This window comes from Python bivittatus, unplaced genomic scaffold (assembly GCF_059951505.1).
Source record: "Python bivittatus isolate LINGU-HERP-01145 unplaced genomic scaffold, Pbiv_v1 ctg000190_np1212, whole genome shotgun sequence".
Classification (NCBI taxonomy): Eukaryota; Metazoa; Chordata; class Lepidosauria; order Squamata; family Pythonidae; genus Python; species Python bivittatus.
In genome coordinates this window covers 10,875,419-10,901,515 of record NW_028277042.1, presented here as the reverse complement: position 1 = coordinate 10,901,515, position 26,097 = coordinate 10,875,419, and the positions used below count along the sequence as shown (strand labels likewise).

Here is a 26,097-nt window from a genome sequence, read left to right as displayed (position 1 = left end):
TCAAGATTTCAGATTTTGCATGCTGAAATCAAAGGATTCATTTAGGTATAACAGTTTTGGCTACATCAAATTATGGCTCATTAAACTGAGAGCAAGTTTAAGTTCATGCATCTATCATATTCAGAGTTTTTCTTCTGAACTAATACACTGAATAGAGGTTTGTTAACTATTGCGAGCTTGTATGAGCTAGCTCTAAAATGGGATTCAGACAAAGTTCGAATCTGATGGAAAGCTGCTTTTCAATTAAAGAAAGAAGTACCAAAGCTAGTGTTAGACCTAGGACTGGGAAGACCTAGCTTCCATAACATGATTTCTTGGTCTGAGCTTGGGCCAGTCACCATCTGTCTACATCACAGCATTATTTTGGGAAAACTGGAGAAAAAAATGTTGAAGGGAGTTTTGTATACACTGCCTTGAGTTTCTGGAGGAAAGACAGCATACTAACCTCACAAATAAGAACTGTAAATAAAACTCTTGATGTATGATATAATCAGTAATTATGATATTTTAACTAACTTAGGGACTCTTACATTCTAGTCTTCATGTTAAGAATCTGTCTCATTATTAGCTGTTCTATCTGTGACTTCATCTTTAAAATATCGTAGGGATCTAATATTGCTTTACACTTCTATAATCTGCACTTTGTCAAAGATTGCTAAAAATGAAGATAATATAATGACAGTTGTCAATTTAAAAAAAAATAGGAAAAATGATGCTCCCCTACCCAGTCTAGAAAGCAGTGGTAAAAACCTTATTGTATTGGTTGTTCAACGCAACATGCTAAGGAGTGAACCATGGTTTATAAACCAATGATGTTATAGTTTAATAACCTGCTAGCTCAACCATTGTTTAATGTTTGTGGGGATTATTAGAAGTAGGCTTTTGCTATGATTGTTAAAAGATGAAAAAAGGCATTGCATAAAATCTTCTGGGGGGCTTTTGTAAAGGAGAATGATGGAGCTCTTCCTTAACTTGGGTGACCAGAGAAGAGATCTTGGTGAACATCAAGCGACCAGATGGGACTCCTCTGAACAGCTTTCGGAGGATAATATGGTGTCCCTTCATCCCTGATGAGAATGAGGACAGCTGCGAAGAAGGCAGTCAGACTCTGGCGTTGTTGCATGAAGACAGAGTAAGCATCTCTGGGGTTTCCTTCTCTCCCTTAGAAATGGTGCTTTGTTGCTTCTTAGCATAAAGTTGTTTTTTTTAAAGCAATGATTGGAATAGTCCCAAGAACATGATCTCAGTGGCATAGGCTTCAGCAAGAAGGCCATGCAGGAAATAGTAAGGCTGGGTAACAGCAGTCCAGGGAATTGTGGCTTCTTCTTTGTGAGCAGCAGTGTTGGTATTTTCTTCTCACTTGGCTCTTCCCACTAAGGGAAGAAGAAAAACTCAGGAGGAAGCAAAGGGGTCCATTCCTCTCTGAAGCAAGTTGTCTAGTGGGTCATTGCACTAGCAATCCTGAGATCAGACTTGGAGAGTGGCTTATTCTTCTGGATTGATAAGAGAACAACAAGCCAGTGTCCAGCTTCAGATGTGGCAGGAAGCTTTTTGCTTTCTCATTTCAATTTACTGGCTAGTATAGCTGTTCCCCAAGAGGAGGAGCCATGTAGAAGAGAGCGAGCAATGTATGGATGATAAGATCAAATTCTTAGTGATTCTGTCTTTTAAGTTATTGTTGCATCCAAACACTCCCCATGGCTGATAGGAGAGTGACTGGGAATTTGCTGCCTTGAGTTGTATAAGGGATGAAGAAAGTGCAGTATAAATATAAATGCTAAACTAAGTATTATGATGGTGCTACTTGCATCAGGCTGCTAGGTTGTTTTTCCCAAATAATGAGCAGAAGGGGTGAGGCAATGTGCTATAAAGGATGTAAGAGTGGATCATTCATAGGGCATAGAAGGCTAATCTTAAGAGGCCTTGGATCCTCATTTTTTTCTGAAACTATAGAGTAAGGATGGGCAGAAGGAAAATGGAATTCCTTCATAATCCCATTTGTATAATGAGAACAACAAATAAAGGTGGGTTTTTTTCCCCTTCTGAAATGAAAGATAGAAATCATAATGGATTGTTATATGAGAGCCACGAGTTCTGCCTAACACTCAGACATGAAAAGATGTCTTCACAATCACCCTGATCCCTTGTTAAATGTTCAAGTTTCTTAAGGTATTATTCCTCACATGCCTTAACTGGTTGGCTGAGGAAGCTGTATTAAAACTAGGTAAATCACATAAGATTAATGTTTGCCCTCTCTGTGCTAAGCAAGCGTTGAATAATATAGTGCATGCAATTTGTATCATGACTTTCCCCTCTCCCACCCACCCCCAGGTCTTTTGCTACAATATGGTGATACCCAGAGTCTGTTCATTCTAGTTTGTAACAGCACCAAAGACTTTGTTAGGGCAACAACTGCCAGAGGTTCTTAGGTTACTGTCAGCCATTACAGTTACCTTCTTGGGCCCATGGTTGTTCCTTGGACAAATGCAGTTTACAGTGACTATATTGAGAGGGGATGGTAAGAGTTGTAGTCCGGTATTTTCAAAAAACACCAGATCAGGGAAAGTAGAGAATTTGAGTGAAGTCAGTAAATGCAGAGTAAACAAGCAATTGGGGTGATTCCTAATGGAGCTTAGCATGCTCTTTTTTTCACTTTTTCCCTTTGTGTTGCAGGCTGAAGTCTGGGACCTTGATATAATCCGAGCCAACCATAGTTCATGGCCAGTGGAAGTGACCAACATCAAAGAAGGCTATATTGTGGTGAAAGGTCATAGCACGGTAAACATTCAGCCATTCTCTTGGTGTAGGGGCATACGCCTTGTTTAATTTCTGAGCTAGGTATTACAGCTGTCTATCCTGTGTGTCTTAATTCAGAAACCTCGAGTATTCCTCTTGGCCTTCATTCAGATGGCTGGTGACACTAATAGCAAGAAGTTCTTTTGAAGTTATTTGTGGTGTTTGCACATAACAATAAACCAGTGGGAAAATAAGCAATGAAGAGTTTTACATTAAATCTAAACTCGGGATTTTGGTGAAGTCCTCAAATAATCCAGGATCAGTGTTGTCAAATAATCAGTTTTAAATCAGGTTCTTCTTAGCTTTTGACTCTTGGATCCTTTGGATATACTTTACTGTAATCCTGGATCTTGATATCATATGATAGTTTCCACTTCATAATTTGTTTAACTGCTTGTCCAAAATGAGGCACAAACATGCTGCCTGCAGGAACATTATGGCTTCATCAGCCAGAATGCCTGATTTTTAATGAACAAATGGACCTACCAAATGTTATCAGAATAGATGCTATTAAAAGATAGCCCCTCCCCTCCCCCAGCCAAACTAGCAGAAAGATATTTGTTATCGTATTTCAGTTATGCTGCACCACTCAGTTAAAGATAACTGCTTTATTCTCCCCCCCCCCCGTTCTTTTATAGCGTCTGAGTGAGGGAGCACTTTCTCCTGATGGAACTGTCTTGGCTACAGCAAGTCACGATGGCTATGTCAAATTCTGGCAGATTTATATAGAAGGACAAGATGAGCCAAGGTAATTTCAGAAACAGAGAAGTATGAGGTGTGTGTGAAACTTTCTCTGGGTTGTAGAAACCATTTCATTGCTACAACTATTAAAAAGTTGGCTTGTCAATCACCTGCTAAGTTTTCACATCACACTAAGCCAAGAAGTGGCTTGTTTGGAATTCCCTTAGTGTGATGTGTGAACCTAGCTATTTTAGTTTATAAACCATGAATTACAGCTTAATCGGTTCTGTGAACATGCCCATTATGTTTTCTTTAGGAATGCATGGTTAAAACAAACTGTGGCTTGGAACGATGTGTGAACGTAGCCATGGTTTCTTTTAATTCTTCTATAGGTGCCTCCATGAATGGAAACCTCACGATGGCAGACCTCTTTCCTGTTTGCTCTTCTGTGACAACCATAAGAAACAAGATCCAGAGTAAGTGATGACCTTGGTTTGTACTAAGAGGTAAGGGGCCCACCTTCATGGGGAAGCAGAACTGGCCAGTAGAAGGTAATAGCTGCCCCCTCCTTGCATTCTCATCTGGGGATTCTGTGCTCTAGAAAAAGAGCAAGTTGTGACGGAACATTATTGATTCTCTGGTGTCTGTGTCTCATTGATTCTGTGTGTTTCACCTCTAGGTGGGTTCTTGGTGGAAGAGGTCCCTTTCTCTCTATAATTAACAACTCTGGAGCTGTTAAAAGCAGCAGAGGATGAAATATCTAAAGCTAAACGAATGGAGATCATTTCTTTCCCAGGAAGTCTCCACCCATACTTATGCCTTGCAAGATTCCTCCCCTTCTTCATAACTGTTGAGCACATCTTCCTGGAGTATCCAAGGTTCCCACTTGCAGGAAAGGCCTTTCAGTATTCCCAAACTTTACTCCAAACCTAGCTAAAGTCATAATTGACAGTATTAATCAACTGGGGGTGGAGGAGCCTTTGCCTGTTGCAAGCCACGTTTTCTTGATAACAATCTTTCTGTAGGCAGAGTCAGCGCTTAAGTTTAACATACACACCTTTCCTCCTTTCCCTCTTTTTTTTCTAGTACTCTCTTATTTCCTTCACTTTATAATATGCCTTCTTTTTCTCTCATTCCCCATTGCTCTGCTGGGGGAAAGATAGGCTGTTCTGGTCAAAAGCCCAGAATGTTTTTGAATTTAAGGTGATTGTTTGGGTGACCCATCCTTCATCAAGGTCCTGTGTTCTTATGAAGTGATTTCCTTTAGCTAAGACTTTGAAACTTTGGGACCAGTTGAAAGCATAAAGCATAGCAGAGGCTGATTTCCCATCCTTAAAACACAACCCCTTCCTGCCACTATTCCACTCCATTTCTGGCAGGAAAAGGATAAGCAGAGGAGTAGTCCTACAAAAGAAAGGTTGATATTTCCCAGCAGATTCAGGCCTTCTTCCATCTTCTCTGCTGGAATTCTCATCGCATGAACAAATAGGTACAAATGCACAATCACTGTGTAATTGCCACATAGTGTAATGTGCCTGACTTCCTAAAATGCTGTGTTTTGAACCAACAAAAATCCTGGACTACTTAGAAGAATCTGGTAGAATCTTTTTTTAAAGTAGAGAGTTTTATCATGAGAGAAAATATTTCAACCAAAATGCTTGACAAGGTGCCTGTTCACATTCTCTGGGAAAGTGTCAGGAGTCCAACAAACATTTTCTTTTCATCCATTCATTTCTCAGAGTTCCTTTTTGGAGGTTTCTCATCACTGGAGCAGATCAGAATCAAGAACTGAAAATGTGGTGCACCGTCTCATGGACCTGCCTACAGACTATTCAGTAAGTGTTCCTGTAGCTGATGTTCCTTTATTTAGGGGGAGAGAGTCAGATCTCCAGGAAGAAGAAAGGAAGTAAGCACCCAAGTGTGTCATGATGATTCTCGTCACTGTCAATTTCAGGTTTTCTCCAGATATATTTAGCTCTGTGAGCATCCTTCCCAGTTTGAAGGCCTGCCTAGATCTCTCAGCTGAGTACCTGATTTTGAGTGATGTGCAAAGAAAGGTAGGCATTCAAATCCTGCAGAACAGATGGGTGTGGGATACAAAGACCTCTATCTTATTTCTACCACGGTAGTTTAGGCAGTGCAGGGCCTCCTGCCTTCTGTTAATATATTGAATGTCCATCTGGAACTGGTGGTAGCTACTTGATTAAGTAACACCTTTAGGTGGTTATTTATTTATTTGTATGATATATTTATTTAAATGATTTTTGTGGCCATCTATCTCATAGCGATGACTGGGCAGCATACTGAAAGTTAAAACCAAAAGAATAAAATTGAACCAGTGATCAAGATAACAAATAGACAAAAACATTCCCACTTACAGCAGAGGAAAACAACAATAAAACCATTCAACCAGCAGAGCTCACTTATCCTCCCAGCCTGAATACCTGAAGGGTCTTCAGTGCCGTGCAAAAGGCGAGCCATCTGGCTCTATTCCGCAGAGCAGACGCTACTCACTGCAATAGGGGCAGGCTTTTTATGCTGGTTCCGTTTAACTGCCTACCTAGCTGAAGCGAGGAGAACAATTTACCTGTCTCCCGTTCCGCTGTGCTTGTTTCTGAGCCGAGGTGGGAGCCTTCCTCCTCTTGCAGCCTCTGATGCTACCGATTATCTTTCCCAGGTCTTATATGTGATGGAACTTGTCCAGAACCAAGAGGAGGGCAAGGCTTATTTCAGCTCCATCTCAGAGTTCCTGTTGACTCACCCAGTCCTGAGCTTCGGCATCCAAATGGTCAGCCGCTGCCGGCTGAGGCACACAGAGGTCCTGTCAGCAGAAGAGGAGAGTGATGGCATCAGTGCTGGTAAGTAGTGATAGATGCCTCTTCCGTGAGATGGAGGAGCACAGAGGACATCATTTCTGGACACAGAACAAGAGTTGGGCATGATCAAAGCAAAGGCCTCTCTTGTGAGTTTTCTGTTTGCATGTTGGCCAAGCTCACCTTCTGCACATGTTCTCTAGTAACTGGTCTTAAGAGGCTTCTTGCATAGTCTTTGTGGGCGATTGTCATTGATCGCCTCATCCTCCATTAGATTCTCCTATCCCTTTGTGGCTTTGGCTGGTGCTGGTGTTGACAAGATGGGATGAGTAATTTTCCTCCCTCGGCTTCTTCCTTTTTCAGAAGGCACTCAAGGTTCTGGTGCTACAGGATCGGCAGCAGGCGTGCTGATCAAACTCTTCTGTGTCCACACCAAGTAAGTATTTTCAGCATCTGCCCTCTCATTTTTTCATGGCCTCCATACTTCCTGAAATAAAAGTAGAGGTGCTAATGTGAGGGTATCACTTGCTTTGTGCAAGGCAAATTTAAGTAGAGCAGGTGCCTCAGTGGAGCCAGACGAAGTAGGTAACCTGAAATAATCTGCCTAAATGTTGCAGGGCTCTTCAGGATGTCCAGATAAGGTTCCAGCCTCTCCATAGTCCAGATACAGTTGCTCCTGTCCCTCCCCATGGTTCCCGTGAAGACTTCGGTGAGTTCTCTCTCTCCTTTTTCCAGACAAATTCGGGCAGAACCTGTAGAGGTTTCTTCCTTTGTTTCTTGCCTGCTGTTTATAAGTGGCTTACAAATTTTTAAAAAATTATATGAAATTCAGTGACTGGAATAAATTAGCCAGATTTTTGCATATGTACTTTTTATAAACTTGGTTTCCAAGTTTGGTTTTATGGAGGGGATGATCCGTCCGTCCTTCCTTCCTTGTATTTTTCTAAAAAATATATACATGTACAAGTAACAAAATAATTAAAAAAAAACAAAATAATCTTTAAAAAGTTCACTTTTTAAAAAGGAGGACAACCCCAGCTAACTAAACATACAAACTAAGAAAGAAAAGAAAAAAATCTACTTCATATTTTATGCATATCAATAGTCACTGGTTTACTAATAAAAACACTACTACAATACGATCACTACAAAATATTATTGTAAAATATCACAAAACCTCTGCCATAGTAACACATATTGCTGCATTCTTTGGTTAGTTATAGAGGGGATGATTGAGGAAGGAGACTATGTTTCTAATCATGAATATGTGTTGGAGCCCAGTGTGAGTTCTTTCTGTTTGCCAAATCTTCAGGATAGGTAGCTTGCTATGACTCTTCTCAACTCTGTTGCCTCATTCATGCTTATCTGAAAGTAAGTCACCATTTCTTTCCCTCTTTCCATACCTTTGTATTCTGAAGCATTCCCTGATCACCTGGCCGACATAGGCATGGAAGGGCGGGGCTCTGAGAAGGGATCCATCCATGGCTCGCAGCCTGACTTGCGACGCATTTCGGAACTGTCTGTGCCTGTGGACTTCCTCCCACCATCTAATGACACCAAACCCAAGCTTATGACCCCAGACGCGTTCATGACTCCCAGCACATCTTTGCAGCAGGTATCTCTTTCAGATCAGAAGAGGCATCTGGTCTTCCTCCTAGCTAGACTTGTGGCCAGTTTTCCTTGCCACCTTCATTAGTGCAAAATATAGACATTGCCTAGTATTCTGTATGAATAAAATGGAGCTTTGGGTGTATCAGAGTGCAGGTAGAAATCCCACCAGAGAGGCTGCTCCCCATTTGCTAAAGACCTTGAAGCTGTTAATACTTTTCTAGTATGTCTCTTTTCCTTTCAGAAAAATAAGTTATTTGGATGAACTTTCCAAGTATAAAAAAGGGTTTAAACGGCAGTTATGGGTAGGCAATTTTTCAAATAATAATTTCTGGGGATAAGTGGTCAAAAGATGTTTTTATTATTATTTTAAACAAACATAAAGATAATAACTTCTACTAATCAGACTGTAGTAAGTTGGTTTAGATGCATGATTTTCCATAAACAGATAGTTAACAATACATATCATAATGCAGCCATCAGAACCAAATTAAAATTATATTCAGGTTTCATCAGTTATTTTCTAGACACTAAAGGTTAAAAGAGAAGAAGCCATTGAGGGCGTGGAGGAGCCTTGTTGGGCAATGAGAGGCTCATGGATGGCATTGTACTTTTAAGCTTGTTATTTAAGAAACTTTTTGAAGAGTGAATTGGCTTGTGCTCAAGGTAGAAAATCCTGGTTTGTTTCAAATCCTGCTGGGATAAATGCACAATGCTCATTGTCTATTTTGATTTTAAAAGCCAGCACTAATTCAAGTCTGTTCCTTGTGCTAACTGGAGTTCATGAGTCCCTTGGAAATCAGAAAGCAGACATAAAGCACAGTAGCCCTTAAACTGACTAAATTATTTTAGACAGCACCCAAATTGCTAAGTACAATACAAAGGCATAATTTAGTGTGATTGATCCCCCACACGTTGCATCCAAATTACACACTTTGTTGTCTGTACCAGATCACAGGGTCCCCTGGAAGTAGCATTAGTTCCCTCACGGCTGTGACCACCATGAGCAGTTCTTCAGTCAGCGAGCCCCCTCTTCCCAGGTAAGGCTCAATCGTGGGTTGAAATACAACTGTAACTTGGATCAAGGAAAAGGACTGAGCACAGTTCAGCAGTGTGTAGCATTCCTAGGACTTTGGGACCATTTTATTCTATTACTTACTAACTGAAAGTGACATATGCTGGTTGTAAGATCAATCCCAGCATTAGATAGCACCAGCAATTATTCCATCAGCAGTTCTATTTCTTGAACAGATAAAATAGCTTGTAGGAAGGTATCACCTTTTATGGACCTTTCCTGACTTGTTCATTTACATTCTGTCTCTCTCTCACGTGTACATGGAATGAACAGAGCACCTTTTTGAAGCATGTAGTACAGGGAGGGACAGAACATCAAGATGACAGCCACAGTGATGCGATTGAAACTCCACCTGTTTTTTATGTGCATTGCACATGGATATAAAAAACAGGTGGAACTTTGATCACAGCATCGTGGCCACCATCTTGACCTTTTTGACAATACCCTGCAAAAACTCCTGAATGCAGGCATGCAGAATCTGGGGCTGCAGGTTTGGATGTAGTTCCAGAAAGTCTCCAATACAGTCACTAGAATTCTACAAAAGTGGTTATCAAATTGTGATTGTTCAGTACGTGACTGGAAAACAAATGATTAGCTATATTTGACTGAAAGTAAATGCAAAGACAAATGAAATGATCAGGTATCATGTTTGTCTTGCCTCTGTCCTCTGTTTTTTGGAGTGCAATGCTTAGCATACTACCAAACACCAGAATTGGCCCTTGGCCTGGATAGAGCTGGGAACCCTGTTTCTAGGTTGTTTCTGATGGGAGGAGATGGAAGTGTCCTATCTGTTAACTCTGGTCTTCCTCTTTCTCTCTGCCACAGGCCATCTGAGGACATGTCCCTAAGCCCAAAGATGCAGCTTGATGCCAGCCTTACGCTGAGTGGCAGCAGCGGGAGTCTACAGGCAAGCCCACGGAATCATTCTGTCCTGCTCCCCGGCCTTCCTGAGAAACTGACCACAAAGGTCCCCATCCCGGTAAGGTAGATTCTCCTCGAGTCCATAGTGATTCTTATCCCCACAGCCTCCGTGCAACATCCACTCCTTAGCTTGTCCAAGCTGTCGGCCGTGCTGACTTCCAAAGCGATCGCCTTGCTTCCCCTGCACTTTTTAACTGTTGATTTTTAAGTAGACATTCATTGTGTATATTAAAAAAATCGTATTTGCTGTGCAACTAGTTGCAAACTAAACTGTAAGAATTGGAGCGGGAGGGAGATAGATTCTGATTGATTGATTGATTGATTGATTGATTGATTGATTGATTGATTGATTGATAGCATTTATATAGCTGCCCAATTCGTAAAGGCCTGCGGAGCTGGAGCCAGCCATATGTGTGTGTCGATGGGGGGAGATCATTCCAAAGGGCAGGAACCACCACTGAGAGGGCCCACCTCCTGGGTCCCACAAGATGACATGGTTTCAAGGATGTGTCTGTCCTAGAATTCTCTTGTTAGGCCATTTTTTGCCTCTGTATGCAGTTGTTTCACATCACTTTGTGGGGGAATCTTTCTTAAGAACAATAGCCACTGTGCAAGAGAACCAGTGCAGTGGACAGATGAGTCCTGCTTTTCCCAATCTGCTGCCTTCTAAATTATAACACTCCCCCCTCCCAGGCAGCATGGCCTTTGATAGATTTTGTGGCCAAATATAGCCTCCCCCCAGATTGGGAAATTCTGGGCAGAGGTGTTGTATGGCAACCATGATGACTTGAGTTCAGGTTCTTGCTCAGCTGTGAAACTCAGCGAGTGAACTTGGAATCAGTCTCTATAAGCCTTCCTTGCTGGATTATTGCAAGAATAATATCAGGGAACCGCAGAGACTATCCTGAACGCTGTGATGAAAATGTAGAATGATTATATCATTTAAAAAAGACTTAGAATGTAGTTACACAATTACTCAGATCTTTCCAATCCCTTTTTCCATTCTGAAGATACATGTCCCCCATCCTACATTTTGTGAACTAAACAATCATCCTTATCATCCAGGCGTAGTGACAGAAAGGGGAAGGTAGGCAGAAGACATAGGGATTAACGTCCTAGGAGCCTGTAAAGAAGAGTAGCTTGCAACCAGAGGATTGACTTCTTTGCATCTCCTCTCCAGGTTTCCCCAGGGAACCCTCCTCTGGCCCTGGAGCAGGAGGAGGTGGAGCCTCTGGTGGTGCCCCAGTCCTCCCCGACTCGTGAGCGCTCCCCAGATGTCATTTCCTCAGCCTCAACCGCCATGTCCCAGGACATCCCTGAAATCGCCTCAGAGACCCTGCAGCGCAGCTTTGGTGCAGCCCCTTCTGGCCTCCCCGTGGAAATGCTGGACTCCAACCCTCACGCAGACAGCATGGCTTCTGCAGCCTCCGCTCTGCACTTGCTTTCTCCACGGAACCGTCACAGCTCAGAGCCCAGCCATCACTCCTTGGACATGGCCCCCAACGAGGTGGACATGCTGACCGCCCCCTCACTGCTGGAGGCAGCCTTACCTCAGGAAAACGTGGCGTTGGATAGCGGGGTGAGTCAGCCATGGCCGGCTGCTCCTGACATCACCAGGGAGACCAGGAACAGCATGGCAGACAGGTAATGCCAGCCCCCGTCCCTCTTCCCTGGGGCAAAGGTGCCCATCTTGACCCTCACTTACTTGGTTCTTGTGGTTGCCGTAAAGTAAAAAAGAGTACTTGAACGTTCAGCCCTCTTCTCCAGGTGAGAACACAGGAATCTATCTTAGAAAAATCAGAGGGATGATTAAACTTTAAGAACAGATGCCTGGTTACCATGTTGTCCTTATCCCCTTCCTATCACCCTGAGAGCAGGGCTGTGTGGATTGAAAGCTATTCCGGGACTATAAATGCTTAAATAAGGAAAGAAATAATAACGTATCAGACTCTTGTCCATCTACCCTGCTATTCAGGATACGGAGAAGTGCCACGACTCTCCTGGGGACAGAGAGATCTTTGTCAACCTACCAGGTTATTTTCCCCCTTTAATCTGTGACTCTTCTGCTAGAAAGTATATGCTCAGTCTTGGGCTGGGGCCCATCCACGATTCCTGTGTTTCCTGTATTGTGACCTCCAATTGAGAACTACTTTGCCTCTTTCTCCCAGATCTTCAAACAGCCCATTGTCCAAGATATGCTTCTAAGGACTGTGTTTGGGATGAGCTTGCAGACTTGCTTGAAATAAAATTGGAATCCTGTAGAGCATTTTAGGTGGAAAGGAAAACTCCAGTGGCTGTTGTGTGCCCAAGTGCTTAACTCTTGGTGCATGAATGGATAAAGCAGAATACATTTGGCTTTGATGCAACTTGCCTCCCCTGATTTTTTTTTCCATGCAGTCCCAGGAATGAAGTGGAAGAGAAGCATAAGAGCTCTTGCCACAGGCACAGCTACCGGCTGCTGCAGCATGACAGCCAAGATGCTAGTGCTGAGCAGAGGTATGGGCTGCGTGCAATTCTCTCTTCCTCGCTTGAAGCTTCTAGCATAACAAAGCAAATGAATTTGGGGAAAGTGCTGCCTAGTATAAAATCCCAGGAATATTGAATACAGTTGTCTGGACATGGTCAGTTTTCTTCCCCAGCATCTTTGATTCTTAAGACCTGGGCTTTTGTTCTCAGAGGATGGTTCTAGCATTTTAAAGGTTCTTCCACAAGCAAATGACTTCTGCTCTAGATATGAAAAGTTAGCAAATCAGGCAAAATTTGGTGGAATAGCTCATTCAGTTTGGAATTGAAATCCAGTTTAGAAAATTGATCCAATTCTCTTGGATGTTCCCATCAAACTATCAATTTGACTTGACATCTGGAAATCTGATTCAAAGATCTGAACAGGTCAAATCTCCAAATTATACATTCACCCACTCCTGTCTGAGACCATATAGGCATTCATTTGCAGCCCGATAACAGTCAGAGAAATATGGACGATTTGAGTCGCAGTTGCTCAGTTTAGCATTCTTCCTGTTGGCCACTTGCATGTCAGAGGCAGCTTGTCAGTAGAAGCTACAATTGTTGGCTAATCCAAGGTGAAGGTACTGGGATTTGGATGAAGGGTGCCCTGAATTCATTCATCTGGAAATTGATTGAATTGTCAATATCCATAATGGTAGGAAACTAAACCCTAAATGGCTTTAAGGCTTCTTTGATGCCCTGCTCTCTTGGTCACGAATGCAGCTCCCTGTGCTGGACCTTGAGATATCGATAACCACTTTCCCTAACTTGACATCCTCCATGTAGGTTTGAATAGTACCCTGGACTTTTTTAACTCACCCAAAGGGTGCCCTGTTAGGAAAACTCATCCATCCGCGGCTTCTTTGGGAAGCAAAATAATAGCATAAAGGCATCCGAAATTATTGCCACCTTATACCACTGATGAGCTAAAATTGATCTGAGACTGCTGTTGTGACATCATTTGCCAGGACTCCTAGTAAGCTGCCTTCTCATCTCTTCTCTCTGCAGTGATCATGATGATGAAGTTGCAAGCTTGGCTTCCACTTCGGGGGGGTTCACAACCAAAGTGACTGCCCAGCGGCTGCCAGTGAAGGACTGGAAAGCCAAAGTTTCTCCTCGAGCCTCCCCAAAGCTGAAGCGGAAGGGGAAGAAAGATGACAGGTTAGTGTGTTTCTTAATGTGGTTGGAAACAGTGACGTTCCATTAACAGTCAACCTGAGATGGATGGATGGATGGACATAAACATATGCATATGCACACACACACACAATATAATATACACACATACAACATTTTCTCAAGATTTTTTGGCTCACAATCAAAACATCTATACCAGTGTTTCTCAACCTTAGCAACTTTAAGATGAGTGGACTTCAACTCTCAGAATTCCCCAGCCAGCCAAATCTATACCCTCTTTCACCAGGAGTGTCACTATTCCCTGCCTTGCATACACAGCACAGTGGCCAAAAAGGGGCATCGCCAACCAGAAAATCTTCTGTTGGAATTACACTTCTGCCATGAGCTCAAAACATTAAAACACCAATAACATATATTGAAGACTAGGAAACATTTAAGACACTAGCTAGTTTCTTATCTGTCTGTCTGTCTATCTCAAAAATGATGTCCAAGCCTTTACAGTTCAACCTATTTTTTATTATATTTTTATCAAAGTGTGTGTACACACACACACACACGTACACACACACACATACACACAAATACGACGTTTTACCTACAAACCTACAAAAAAAAGAAAAAAAGAAAAAGAAGAGGGAGGAAGGGAGGGTTCAACCTATTTTAAAATCAGTCTCCTTGCATTTTTATACAAAGAGTTGTACTGCCACACATCTGGGGAGGCACCAAGTTGGAAAATACTGCTGTTTTTGTTCAGTTAGGAATTTGTCCTTGGACTTTTTACTTATGTACTTCCATTTGTTGTTGTTATTCTGTTTCATGGTGTTGGGAAAACAGGTTCTGGACTCAGTTATTGGGGTGAGAAATTATCAGAAGACAATACTGAAACAGTATGGTTTTTGACTTAGGGAAGTGCCATCTAAACTGAAGTTCTAATGATACTTATTTCAACATGATCCTCCCTGGCAGTGCATCACTAACATATTTTCTTCAGTTCTAGGGACGCGACACAGTCCCCAAGGTCCTTTGATCAGCAGGTTAGTGCAAGCTTTTTATTTTATTTTATTTTATTTTTTTGCAGTTTATCTTCCCCATAAGAAATGCCTTTCTGTTCCTTCCTCCTCCTTCTCCAGAACTGCAGAGGTTTGGGATTGAGGGATGAAATTAACAAGGTGAAGAGAAGACAAAGAGCATGCCCCTTTATGCTTTAATACAGTGTTTCTCAACCTCAGGAACTTTGAGATATGTGGACTTCAACTCCCAGAATTCCCCAGCCAGCATGCTGGCTGGGGAACTCTGGGAGTTGAAGTCCACACATCTCAAAGTTGCTCAGGTTGCCAGTTGAGAAATACTGCTTTAATTAGTTGTGTTATGATATCAATTATTAAGGCTCTGTCTCTGGATTTTTACTGATTATTTGCATCCATGTCCAAGATGGTCTTGGAAATTTAAAACTTGGTATAGTTACTTTGAAACACAATCTGTTCACATGATTAAAACTTTCTCTCTATCAGGAGAAAGTAAGCCCTTTGAAATGATTGCTCCCCAGTCTAGCCTAAGCCAAGCCTAACTGCACTTATGTATTTAAGTAGTATAATAAATAAACTTTGAAGTCCGTATTAAGGAGGCAAATTGGGACATGAACATTTCATGCAGTTCTTCTGATCCTGAGGCAACAGACATTGATTGAAATAGATGTTTCTCCCCAAATGCTTCTTCATATGGATCGTTTATGAATATTTTCTGCTATTCTCCCAAACAGGGCTAGTCACTGTGAGTGAGTCTAGTTTGTTTTCTACCAGAGGGATGAACTCAGTTGGTTTTCTCTGAAATAAAACAGCAAGATCCACTGAAAGTCACAGCATGCTGATGCTTATCTTGTGCCTTCTCCCTCAGGGTGCTCCTGAATACCAGGATGAGCTGATGTCTCTGCTCAGGACCCAGCAGAGGGAGATTGCCGAACTGAGACAAAATCAGATGGAGCTGATGCAGAGGCTTGCAGATCATCTGGATGCCGTGCAGAGCTCCCTTATGGGTCACGTCGAGCGGGTGATTGACTCCCAGCAGGAGCAGGAGCGTATCCTCCTCAGGAAAGGCTGGATGGGCCCTTCTCCAGCCGGAATTTGTCCCATTCAGCACTGAGTTTTGGATCATGGCAGTGGGCTTGAATTCTGGTGGTCTTTCATGTTTCTACACACTAACGTGCCTGGCTGCCTTACAAAGAAAAGAGGAGGACCTGTTTGCTTTATGTGGTTAGGGTTTTTTTTTCTCTCTTCACTATATTTATATCTCATAACCAGCGCTCTCTAAATAGCTTTCAGTGAAAATTGGGAATGCGGAAAAGGTTAATCTATCTATCTATCTAAAATGAATGCATTGCTCTTTTTTTTTAATTCTATATAAAATAAAAAAGGAGAAACAGTATGAAAAATAAGTGGCAATCCATTTAGCAGAGTCATCTCCCAGTCCATAAATATTCGTACTAATTTGCCTTAAGAACCGATACACAAATCTTAAGCTAAAACAACTGGCTTTAGGTAGCATTGGTACAAGATTTGAAGAGCACTGACTGAAAATCAGAAAGGTCTTCCCCCGACACTGACCCAGCGTCCAGAGGGTATTCTGAACTGGGGCGGACGTTCTGTAAGTAGGGTAACCCTACTAGAAATACCCTCTCTCTAGCAGTTTCCCAGCTCGCTTTTCTTTGGTGATTACACCTAGGTAAGGTGCAAAGGATGATCCAACGTGTGTGTGAATAGAGAAAGAATGAGTACACAGAAACATTTCATCTTTAACTAAGTCTAGTTAGCAAGGAAGGACACCCTGTTGGGTTTTTTCGCAGGAAGCTGCCTCATGCTGCGTCTGACAATTTGTCCCTCAAGCAGTTCTTTATTCTGAGCAATACCATCTTTTAGTGTCTCAGTTTTTTTCCCATTGTCTGCTACCCAGGCCTTTTATCTGGTGATGCTAGGGGTTTGTACGTGGTGTGGGAGTTAAGGTGATAGCCAAAGTTTTCCAGGGCAGAAATGTTACCTTCAAGGCCTAGGAACACAGGGTAAAAAGTCTATTAAACTCTGAGAGGGGTGGGAGAAAGAAGTTGTTATTTTTCTCACTGTTTGGCCCATGTGGTTGCTGGGTCCTCTGGTTTTCGTACGGCACTCACCTGGTTCTTACAGCAAAGCTATCAGTGCATAGTTCAACAAGGGGGTTTGTTTATCGGCCTGCTTGTTGCAGAACCTGATGCTCATTTAGGGCCGCAAGGGAGTTACTGGCCCAATGTCACCCAGCTGGCTCCTGTTCCTTCCTAAAGGAAGACTAGAACTTGGGTTCTCCCAGCTTCTGGTCCAGCACCTTAACCACTGTCTCATGCTGGCTCTGAAAAGAAAGAAGTGTCAGAATAGAGAATTGCACCTTCATGTTGCTAGAAGGCAAAAAACTGCTTAATGGTTTCTTCCTATTATATAGTAAAAATTATTAGCTAGCCGTGCCCTATTGTGTGTGTGAGAGCCTTAAGCCAAATACGAGTCTTGTCAAGCCTTATTAAGTTGCATATCTGAAGTCTTGCCATTGAGCTTGATCTTTGGGATCTCTGAGCATTGCCTGTGCACCCTTTCCTTTCCATGTTCCTTAACTCCTAGTTTCAGAGCGGAGGCTGGAACAGGCTCTGGCTGAGGGACAGCAACGCAGTGGGCAACTGCAAGAGCACCTCTCCCAACAGCTGTCCCAGTCCCTCTCTACAGCTGCCTGCAATCGGCTGGAGAGGACCATCCGTGAGGAGATGAAAAAGACAGTTCCTCCGTGTAAGTCTTGCACAGTAAATGATGAACTGCTTGCAAAACATTCTCCATGGAGGACACATTGAAATGAAAATTCTGCAACCCTTAGGTTATTTCTCTCAAGGAACTGGGTCCTGAGTTTAAAAATCCAAAAAAAAGATGCAGCCAGTTCAGGGGCATGATCGTGATTCCCAGGACTTGCTGTGAGGAGCATCTCTAATTGTCCTCGATAGTACCCACTAGCTTTTTTTTGGTCTCTTTCTTTCCAAGAGATCATTATATGGCAGGAAAAATGAATGCCAGAGTTCATAGCTGTGATCGGCAACATATGTTGTTGCACTCCAATGCATGTGAATTGTAGCTAACATGACCAAGATAAAGGATGCTGGAAAATACACTCCAATACCTGGAGGTGTACATGTTGCCTTCCTTCTCTTTTCAGGGAGTGCTCACCTGCAGGCTTTCTTACATACTTACTCCTGACAGAAAGGATTTGGTCTCTTTTGTTAACCAGGTGTATCTAAGAGCTTGGATCCCATCACTGGACAGCTGAGTAACACTATTGCAAACAAGCTGACAGCCATCGAAGGAACACTGAAGGAGAACGTTGCCAAACTGGTGAAATCGAAGGTGAGAAACTTCCAAGAGCAGATTTCTCTCCATCAGTATGCTATGGAAGGGACCTGTTTTGGAGCATGTAGGAGCACATTCTGTGCTGGTGCTTCTATTCAGGTTAGCTACCCATTCAGCCTGAAGCTAGTGCCAGCCTTAGAGCATTAGGATTACTGCTTCAGCCAAAGAGACGAGGTGCCATTTCTTTAGTGACCTCTTCGGCATGCAGATCATTTTGCTAATCCTCTGGGATTTCTGTCTCACTGGTTTCCAGAACCTGACTGACACTATTGCCCGGGCAGCCACTGACACCTTGCAGGTGCCCATGCAGACAGCATTTCGGGAAGCATTTCAGAGTATAGTTCTACCTGCTTTTGAGAAGAGCTGCCAGTCTATGTTCCAGCAGATCAATGACACCTTCAAACAAGGCACGCAAGAATGTATGTCCTGTTTATTGCCCTTCTGTTTCTCAGCTGTTTGCTCCCAATACAGGAACTATGAGTAAAAGCATGTGAAGCAAATGGCAGTTGAATATGTTTTGGGGTGGGGGACATCAGGATATAGTCTAACAGTAGAGCTTCTGTGTTGGAAGGCCACGTGTCTGACAGTCAGCTACCCAGCTGATGGAAGTATCCAACTGGCCATTGTTGAACACATTCTCATGAATAGCTCTACAACAATGGAAATCTCTTCTATTTGGAACAATTTCCATGAGACTCTTGAAAGTTTCAGAAGAGTTGTTGTTGTTGTTGTTGTTCAGCTTGGCTTTAAAGATCATGGTTAATCATGGTTAATCTTGTTGAGCAAGAGTCAAAAGCAATGTTCTTGAATGGGATCCCCATGAGATTTTGAACAGGGTGCATTTTTCTCTGGGATTGCCCTGCTCCTCTGGGATTGGTACAAATCGCAGAATTTTCAGGGAAAACTTTTATCAAAGGAGATTACCAGTCCTTTGGCCAATGTCTCAAACCTCTCTAGAGTGTCCATTTTTGCACGAACAGAAAATCCACAGCAGAAATCCAGGCAAGACATTTCGTGAGGTTCATGTAACTTCATGAATTTCCTATGCCTTGTGGCAGAGTTTGAAAAATGGTGCAGTGTTTTGGTGAGAGCGAAGACATGAGACATACTGCCAGTCATACCACTGAACGTTTGTGAATCCTCTCATATAGATATTCTGCAGTTGGAGACTCACTTAAAGAATAAGAAGGTGCGAGAGCAAGAAGCCCGGGACTCTCTGCTGGGCCAGCTCCGGCAGATGGTCAACACCTTCCAGAGTGCAACTGACCAAATGGCATCCACCGTGACGGCCAGCGTGCATTCTGAGATCCAGCATCAGCTTCATGTCATTGTGGGCAAGTGAGTTTGTGGGAACCAAGGTGGGCATTGTCTGTAGGAGTCGATTATCACATGCTGTTGCAGCGTCCATGCTGTACTTGCACACAGTCTGATCAAGAGTTGTGAGCCCCTTTGGTGAGCCATAGACAAAATCCACAAGCCAACTGATGTAATTATCGCCTTCATATATGATTATGAAAGAATTGCACCCGTGTCTTTTGTAATTGCCTGGCCTGCCACAGTAGCCTTTGATGGTTACCTTTTCTTCACACTAGCCAGACTTCCTAGCACTGGAAGCTTCCCTACATCTAGAAATGAAACTTTTCCCTCATCTTGCCAAAAGTCCTCATGTTCAGAGCAATTAAGAGAATATATGAAAAACTATTACCTATGATCTGCATTAAAAATCTCCTTAGAATTTCAGTGACTCAACAAAATAGAGTACCTGAACTGTTCCTCTTGCTTGTTCAGGCCCTGTAAAGGAGAAGTGTCAGCTTCCTTTTAAACCTGGTGCCCTCTTTGGAGTTTCAGTCTGACACATTTGGGGAGCTCCAGGGTAGGGAAATCTTAAATAAAATTGATAGAATGAAGCCATTCATTGGGTATTTCAGCCACAAGAGAAGGATGGGATGAATCAGGGCCAGTTACTCTGTTTTATCGTGTGGTGGTGTTTACCAAAGAAGTGTTGAGCAAGTACCGAACACGTGTTTTGTCCTGTGTGTTATGCCCCCTCAGTGCTGTAGGACCCCTGTGACCTTTCTTCTTTTTCGCCTTTTGTCCAGCATGCAGGAGTCCATCTTGGCTCAGGTACAGCGAGTAATCAAGGGGGAGGTGAGCACGGCCATGAAGGAGCAGCAGGCTGCTGTCACCTCTAGCATCATGCAGGCGATGCGCTCGGCTGCAGGCACACCCATCCCTGCCACTCACCTGGACTTCCAGTCCCAGCAGGCTCACATGCTGCAGCTTTTGCAGCAGGGACACTTGAACCAAGCCTTCCAACAGGTATGGCTCCTTCTGCTTGGAAGGCCAGGTAGTCTTTCCAACAGCCCATGGAAATGTCATCCTACCAGGCCTTCGGGGGATCAGTTGCAGGGCTTAACCAGAAAACCCACAGAGTGTTTTTCAAGACCAAAAATACTAAGCTAGGAGTCTCTCTCAAAGGCAGGAACTTCTGTGTTGCTGAACTGCAGTTCGCAGCATCCCTCACTATTAACCAGAAGGGCTGGGGCTGGGGGTGGTTGTTTAGCAACATCTGGAAGACTGTATGTTGCCTATTCCAACTTTAAGACACAGGTGCTTATATGCTGTTGAGCTAACATATACAGCACACAGCTGTATAATTCATTGTATAAATGTTAAGCCTGAACATATTGGCATCACATGTATCCATGTGCCATCCTTTCTCCATAAGTAGAAATGCCCTTCCATCATCCATAAGTAGGGCCTGACTCTTGAAGGTGCCACTTTGGGGTAGTTGACTGTGCTTTTGCATTCAGCACGAATCAAAAGAGATTAATAACTCCTTAGCATTCTTCTGCCTTCGCAAGGTTGAAACATCTACCGTGGCCTTGGGTGTTTTAACAGTTCGTTAATGCTCATGCCATTTGGCATGGAAATGTGAGCTGTCAAATCATGGAGCACAAGTGGATCTCAATTCTGTGGATTACCACCCCAGGGCTTTTTCCAGTTATATTGAGATGTCCCAACATTTCTCTGGATCTTCTGAATACACCTTTTCACCCTTGCAGGCTCTCACTGCAGCTGATTTGAATCTGGTCCTCTACGTCTGTGAGACAGTTGACCCTCAGCAAGTGTTTGGACAGCACCCTTGTCCATTGTCCCAGCCAGTCCTCTTGTCTCTCATTCAGCAGCTATCTTCAGATTTAGGTGCCCGGACAGAGCTCAAACTCAAGTGAGTATGATTTGGTGTTGTGTTCAGGAAGATACATCATGCCTCATTCTGAAAGCAGGTGATACAGTAGATCAGTGTTTCTCAACCTTAGCAACTTTAAGATGAGTGGACTTCAACTCCCAGAATTCCCTAGCCAGCCATGCTGGCTGGGGAATTCTGGGAGTTGAAGTCCACTCATCTTAAAGTTGCCAAAGTTAAGAAACACTGCAGTAGATACTTACTCTGGCAAGACTGTGTTTTAAAAAAGAAAGAAAAGGATTCTGGATTGGGGAAAGTAAGAGCAGTCATGTGCACGTTATTCAAATGTATTTCTGTTTTTTTAATATAATTTTGATTTTGATGGCCATGAAGAGTGGGAGGCAGCCAAACTAAATTTTGAACTCCAGTTTCCAACTGCCTCTCTGGCTTTTGGGTTGAACAGCCATTGGCCCGACACAAATACACATTTGCATCTATAAATGTCAGATTTTTTTTCCCCTCAAACTAGAATCTGAAACAACCACAGAGTTGAATTAAAGGTATTGTCCACATATTGACTGGGTTCACACATCATGCTATGCCATAATGTGATTTATTTGCCTTTGGCTTAATATGCTATGTAAATGAATCCAGCCACTGTGGTTTGCAAACCATGGTTTAACACTGTGTTTACGGGCTGCAGTAGTTCATTTAACAACCCATGGCTTCACAGGATATGTAAATCTAGTTTGTGTATCTCACTAAGCGAAAATGTTGTTTGCTTTGGGCTTATCTTGTGGGAACCCAGACATTACTGTTTGCAAGCCATGATTGAAGGCTTAGCTCAAGGTATGGGCCCAGTGATTGTGACTCAATTAACCATGATTAAAGCAAGCCATGTCTTAGCCCACAACTTTGCATTCATAAAGGACAGAGACTTCTAATGAAATCTGATTGAAATTAAAGCTGGATTCTGCTCTTTTTCTACGCTTCTATGGAATTTTGCTAAGTGTATGTGGCCATCCTTGACCGTACAGTAGCCAGAATGACCTGCTTATTCTGGGCTGTGTTCTCTCCCCTGTACAGCTACCTGGAGGAGGCAGTGATGCATCTTGACCACAGCGACCCCATCACCCGGGACCACATGGGTTCAGTGATGAACCAGGTGCGCCAGAAGCTCTTCCAATTCCTGCAGGTGGAGCCTCACAACAACGTGAGCAAGCCTGCCCGGCGCCTGATGATCATGCTGCAAGGCCTAGTCACGCCCAGCATGTCCTAACAAGGCTTGACCACTCTCGCTCAACAGCGCCTGCCATGGCTAACCAAGTGTGGCTGCTTTTCTTTTTTCCATTTTGCCCTTCTCCTCCTTTGAGAGCTCTTTGCTGCGAAAACTTGTCCACACCAAAATGGGTGGGCTGGATCATAGCCCAGTCCCATAGAGTCCAGAATAACACTTACTTTCTGTGCAAATCTCTGTTTGCACTTGTATGAGCGATGTGCAGAAACACAAATCCCACCTTTCCTCCCACTTCAGAGCTCCGAGTCCCGCTTTGAGAGCTTGTCATGGGGAGGGTCCCCTGGGATTTCGTAGGATTCTCCATGCCTGGCTGAAAAAGGTCAAAGGATGGGTGGGCCGTAGAGTCCCGGCAGCCATAGTGAGAGATGACTCCCCCTGTGCTGCGTGTGGCTGGGCGCAGATTGTAAACCTCCCTTCCCCACCTGGGGAGCGGGGGGCTTTGCTACTCAGTGTGGTGGAGCATGTTTACAGATCAGACAGTTGAGTTGGAGGGGAGGTTGTGTTCACACCACATTTTTTCTTTCCTTTTTATCTAGAATCTTACTCTTTCATTTTTGAATAATGTTTAAAAACCAGTTCAATAAATGACTTTTTGGAGGAAAAAAAAAAGCAAGCCGTTTCTTCTCTTCCCGAAGTCCTGGTTGGGTCTCGCCAGCATGGGTTCGCCCAGTAATGCTTTGCTTTGGCTCCATGTGTTGCATCAGCCCAGCAAGTTGTGATGTATTCATTAAACCGTGGTTAGAGTGAAGCGAGCAGATCAGCCAGTGGGAAAACCAAATGCTGGGCTTGTCAGCGAGTGGGGAAGGGGGTTACAGCTTGCAGTAGTAGGGAACATGCAACTCTCTGCTTGCTTTCACAAACCCTCTTCAAGGGATTGGGTAAAATCTTTGACCAGAATCCTCTGCCAGTCCACTGGGCAGGAAGGGAGAGATGAAAGGTGGCAAGGAGTGGCCCTGCCATTTCCAGATGGCCCCACCATTCCTTGCTTTGGCCCTGCCTTCTGGCAGGTGCCCCCCAACTGCAAAAAAGGTTTCCTACTTCTGATGTAGAGTCTGGCCATTTATTGTAAGAGACCCACATGTGAAGAATTAGTCCCAACCCCACCTGTTCCTTTGCCTGTTCTCTAGTTGGAGGCGTCTTTACATCCTCAATCTCTTTCCACCTTGTGGTGCACCTCCGTGGGTACTCCCAAGCAGATTCCTCTTAGCTTCTACCCCATGGTCCTTTGGAAGTCATCCCTGTCCATCTGGGGTTTGTCAGACTGGAAGCAAGACAGCAGTTGGCATCTCTTATCGACTTTATCCCCATTTGTTCCTCACCCAGCAGCCAGAAGGCCATTTAACAGGTTTTGATAACCCAGGGTGCTTAATCTCAGAGCACCAGGCTTCTGCTGGCCCCCTGCAAAATTTTCCACATCTAATATTCCTGGGCTCTAAGAAGCAGCTGTGATGTGCCATTTTGTTGCTCCTGTTTCCTTTAGTTTTGCTTGGAACAAGGCTGCCTCACTGTCCTTCTACCCCAGCGTTTCTCAACCTTGGCAGCTTGAAGATGTGTGGACTTCAACTCCCAAGATTCCCCAGCCAGCTGGCTGGAGAATTCTGGGAGTTGAAGTCCACACATCTTCAAGCTGCCAAGGTTGAGAAACACTGTTCTACTCAAGCGCATGCAAGGCATTCTTGAAATAAGCCCTAGGAGTAAAAGCTTTGTCCGTTTGCCACAGGCTGAGGTAGTAATAACAGGGTGGGTGGATCTTATGTGTGGGGCCTTCTGAAATAAGTAAAAACACTCTTGAGATTATCTTGATTCCCAATAACTCCAGGCATGTGACCATGTGGTTTTCTTGGCAACAGCATGGAAGGGGTCTGCCACTACTTCCTCCTGAAATGTTTTTTGATTTTGTAATCTAGTGTATGAGAGCCAGTTTGGCGTGAGATTAAAGGCACTGGACTAGAATCCAGGAGATTATGAGTTCTACTCCCACGTTAGGCTTGGAAGCCAGCTGGGTAGTTTTGGGCCAACCCTTCTCTCAACCCCAGGAAGAAAGCAATGGTAACCCACCCCTAAAAATGTTGCCAAGAAAAATGCAGTGTTATGCCCAGGCACTAGCCAGGATCCAGACTGATTTGAAGGCACGCATTTCCTATTTTATTAAATCTACAGCTCTAGGATTTCCTGAGCCATCCCATCCAACTATTAACCAGGGCTGATGCTGCTTAGCTTTTGAAGGATCACCCAGAGTCAACGAAGTGCTGCCACCTGCTGTGACATCATGGCAAATACCCGTGGTCAAATGGTAGAGAGTTTGGATTAGGCATAGGATCAATAGCTGTGCTTGCAACATGGGTGATCGGTTTCAGCAAAACCAAGAGTGGTGCATTACGGTGATTATTTAAAAAGCAAAGTTCCTGCACTGAGACGATTCATTTCAGCGAAAGGTGGTGTGCATGCAAAAGAAATAATAAATTGTATGAGGCTATGTCTGCCTGTGTGTTCTGCAGAGCACCTTGTAAATCCTCTCTGATCTCATCTGTCCATGAAAGTAGCTGCTAGAGAGTACTTGTCAGAGGCAAACATCTGGACAGGGGGAGGGAGAGTGTTGCTGTGAGTGCCAAACTGCTAGCTTGGGGAGAAGTCATAGCATGTCTTCCCTTCTCAGAAGAGATCATGGCAAGTACTGCTAAGATTGGGACGTGGGACACACATCGTTCTCCGTATTTTTCTAATTCCACCTGCTGAGTTGCTGCTGCAGTGATAGTCTGGGACGCTGGGAAGTGCTTTAAGGATTACAGAAGGGCAATGTTTCCTTGCCAGCTGGCTTCCTATCAGCCTGGGAGGTTGAAATGCCTTTCTAAGGCTGGGCTGCGTTGACTCTATTCTGAGAAAAACAGGATGGGGTGGGCAATAATCCTTCTAGACCAGTATTTCTCAACCTTGGGAATTTTAAGATGTGTGGACTTCAACTCCCAGAATTCTGGGAGTTGAAGTCCACACATCTTAAAGTTCCCAAGGTTGAGAAACACTGGTCTAGACATCCGCCTTTCTTTGGTGGTGAAAGATTTGCAAGCACTAATTTACAAGAATTAATTTGCTGCCCAACTCAGCTTCCTTCAGGTTGGACTACCCTTTGCACTGTCCCCAGTCACCATTCAGTCTTCTAGGAATTAGCTTTGCCCTCCAAGGGCATCCAGGCATCTTCACATGCCTTCCTGCTTGCAAGCAGGCACTCCCACAAGGATTGGGTGGACAAATGGAATTGCCCTGAGGATGGTTGCACAAGGTTGGCCCAAAGGATTTTGGAGGAATCAATGGGGATTTTCCTCCCCACGCTTCCACTGAGGCTCATGCTACCCTAACCATTAAGCCAGAGTTTGTCAGCCTCAACAGCTTTAAGATGTGTGGACTTCAACTCCCAGAATTCCCCAGCCAGCATGCTGGCTGGGGAATTCTGGGAGTTGAAGTCCACACATCTTAAAGCTGCTGAGGTTGAGAAACACTGCATTAAGCAGTTTAACTGGTTCTGGATTTATCTTGTTGGATAAACTCAACCGTGTTTGTGTGCTGGTTACAAAGCTGGAGTAATGGAGACCCAGGCTCTGGTTGCCATTAGCCATGGAACTTGTGCTTGGGCCAGTTATTGACTGCATCCACACACTATTTAAGCCAAATGTTTG

General features: G+C 43.7%; 1 protein-coding gene across 2 annotated transcripts in view; it reads left to right on the top strand.

Moving 5' to 3' along the window:
- EDC4 (enhancer of mRNA decapping 4) overlaps window positions 1-23,027 on the top strand; it is a 33,250-nt gene extending 10,223 nt beyond the window's left edge. Inside the window, exons 6-29 of one of the 2 annotated variants that reach the window (XM_007421074.4) lie at window positions 985-1,132; window positions 2,674-2,778; window positions 3,435-3,544; window positions 3,870-3,953; window positions 5,217-5,312; window positions 5,432-5,534; window positions 6,155-6,335; window positions 6,654-6,726; window positions 6,908-6,999; window positions 7,709-7,905; window positions 8,850-8,938; window positions 9,799-9,952; window positions 11,075-11,538; window positions 12,292-12,390; window positions 13,408-13,560; window positions 14,528-14,570; window positions 15,430-15,610; window positions 17,178-17,333; window positions 17,824-17,939; window positions 18,196-18,361; window positions 19,094-19,280; window positions 20,042-20,261; window positions 21,008-21,171; window positions 22,216-23,027. In XM_007421074.4, the coding sequence (XP_007421136.1) occupies window positions 985-1,132; window positions 2,674-2,778; window positions 3,435-3,544; window positions 3,870-3,953; window positions 5,217-5,312; window positions 5,432-5,534; window positions 6,155-6,335; window positions 6,654-6,726; window positions 6,908-6,999; window positions 7,709-7,905; window positions 8,850-8,938; window positions 9,799-9,952; window positions 11,075-11,538; window positions 12,292-12,390; window positions 13,408-13,560; window positions 14,528-14,570; window positions 15,430-15,610; window positions 17,178-17,333; window positions 17,824-17,939; window positions 18,196-18,361; window positions 19,094-19,280; window positions 20,042-20,261; window positions 21,008-21,171; window positions 22,216-22,408 (3,574 nt within the window). In that variant the 3' untranslated portion in view covers window positions 22,409-23,027. The remainder of the gene's footprint in view (window positions 1-984; window positions 1,133-2,673; window positions 2,779-3,434; window positions 3,545-3,869; window positions 3,954-5,216; window positions 5,313-5,431; window positions 5,535-6,154; window positions 6,336-6,653; window positions 6,727-6,907; window positions 7,000-7,708; window positions 7,906-8,849; window positions 8,939-9,798; window positions 9,953-11,074; window positions 11,539-12,291; window positions 12,391-13,407; window positions 13,561-14,527; window positions 14,571-15,429; window positions 15,611-17,177; window positions 17,334-17,823; window positions 17,940-18,195; window positions 18,362-19,093; window positions 19,281-20,041; window positions 20,262-21,007; window positions 21,172-22,215) is intronic. The other variant, XM_025169372.2, reaches the window with a different exon arrangement.
- The last annotated feature ends 3,070 nt before the right edge of the window (window positions 23,028-26,097 follow it).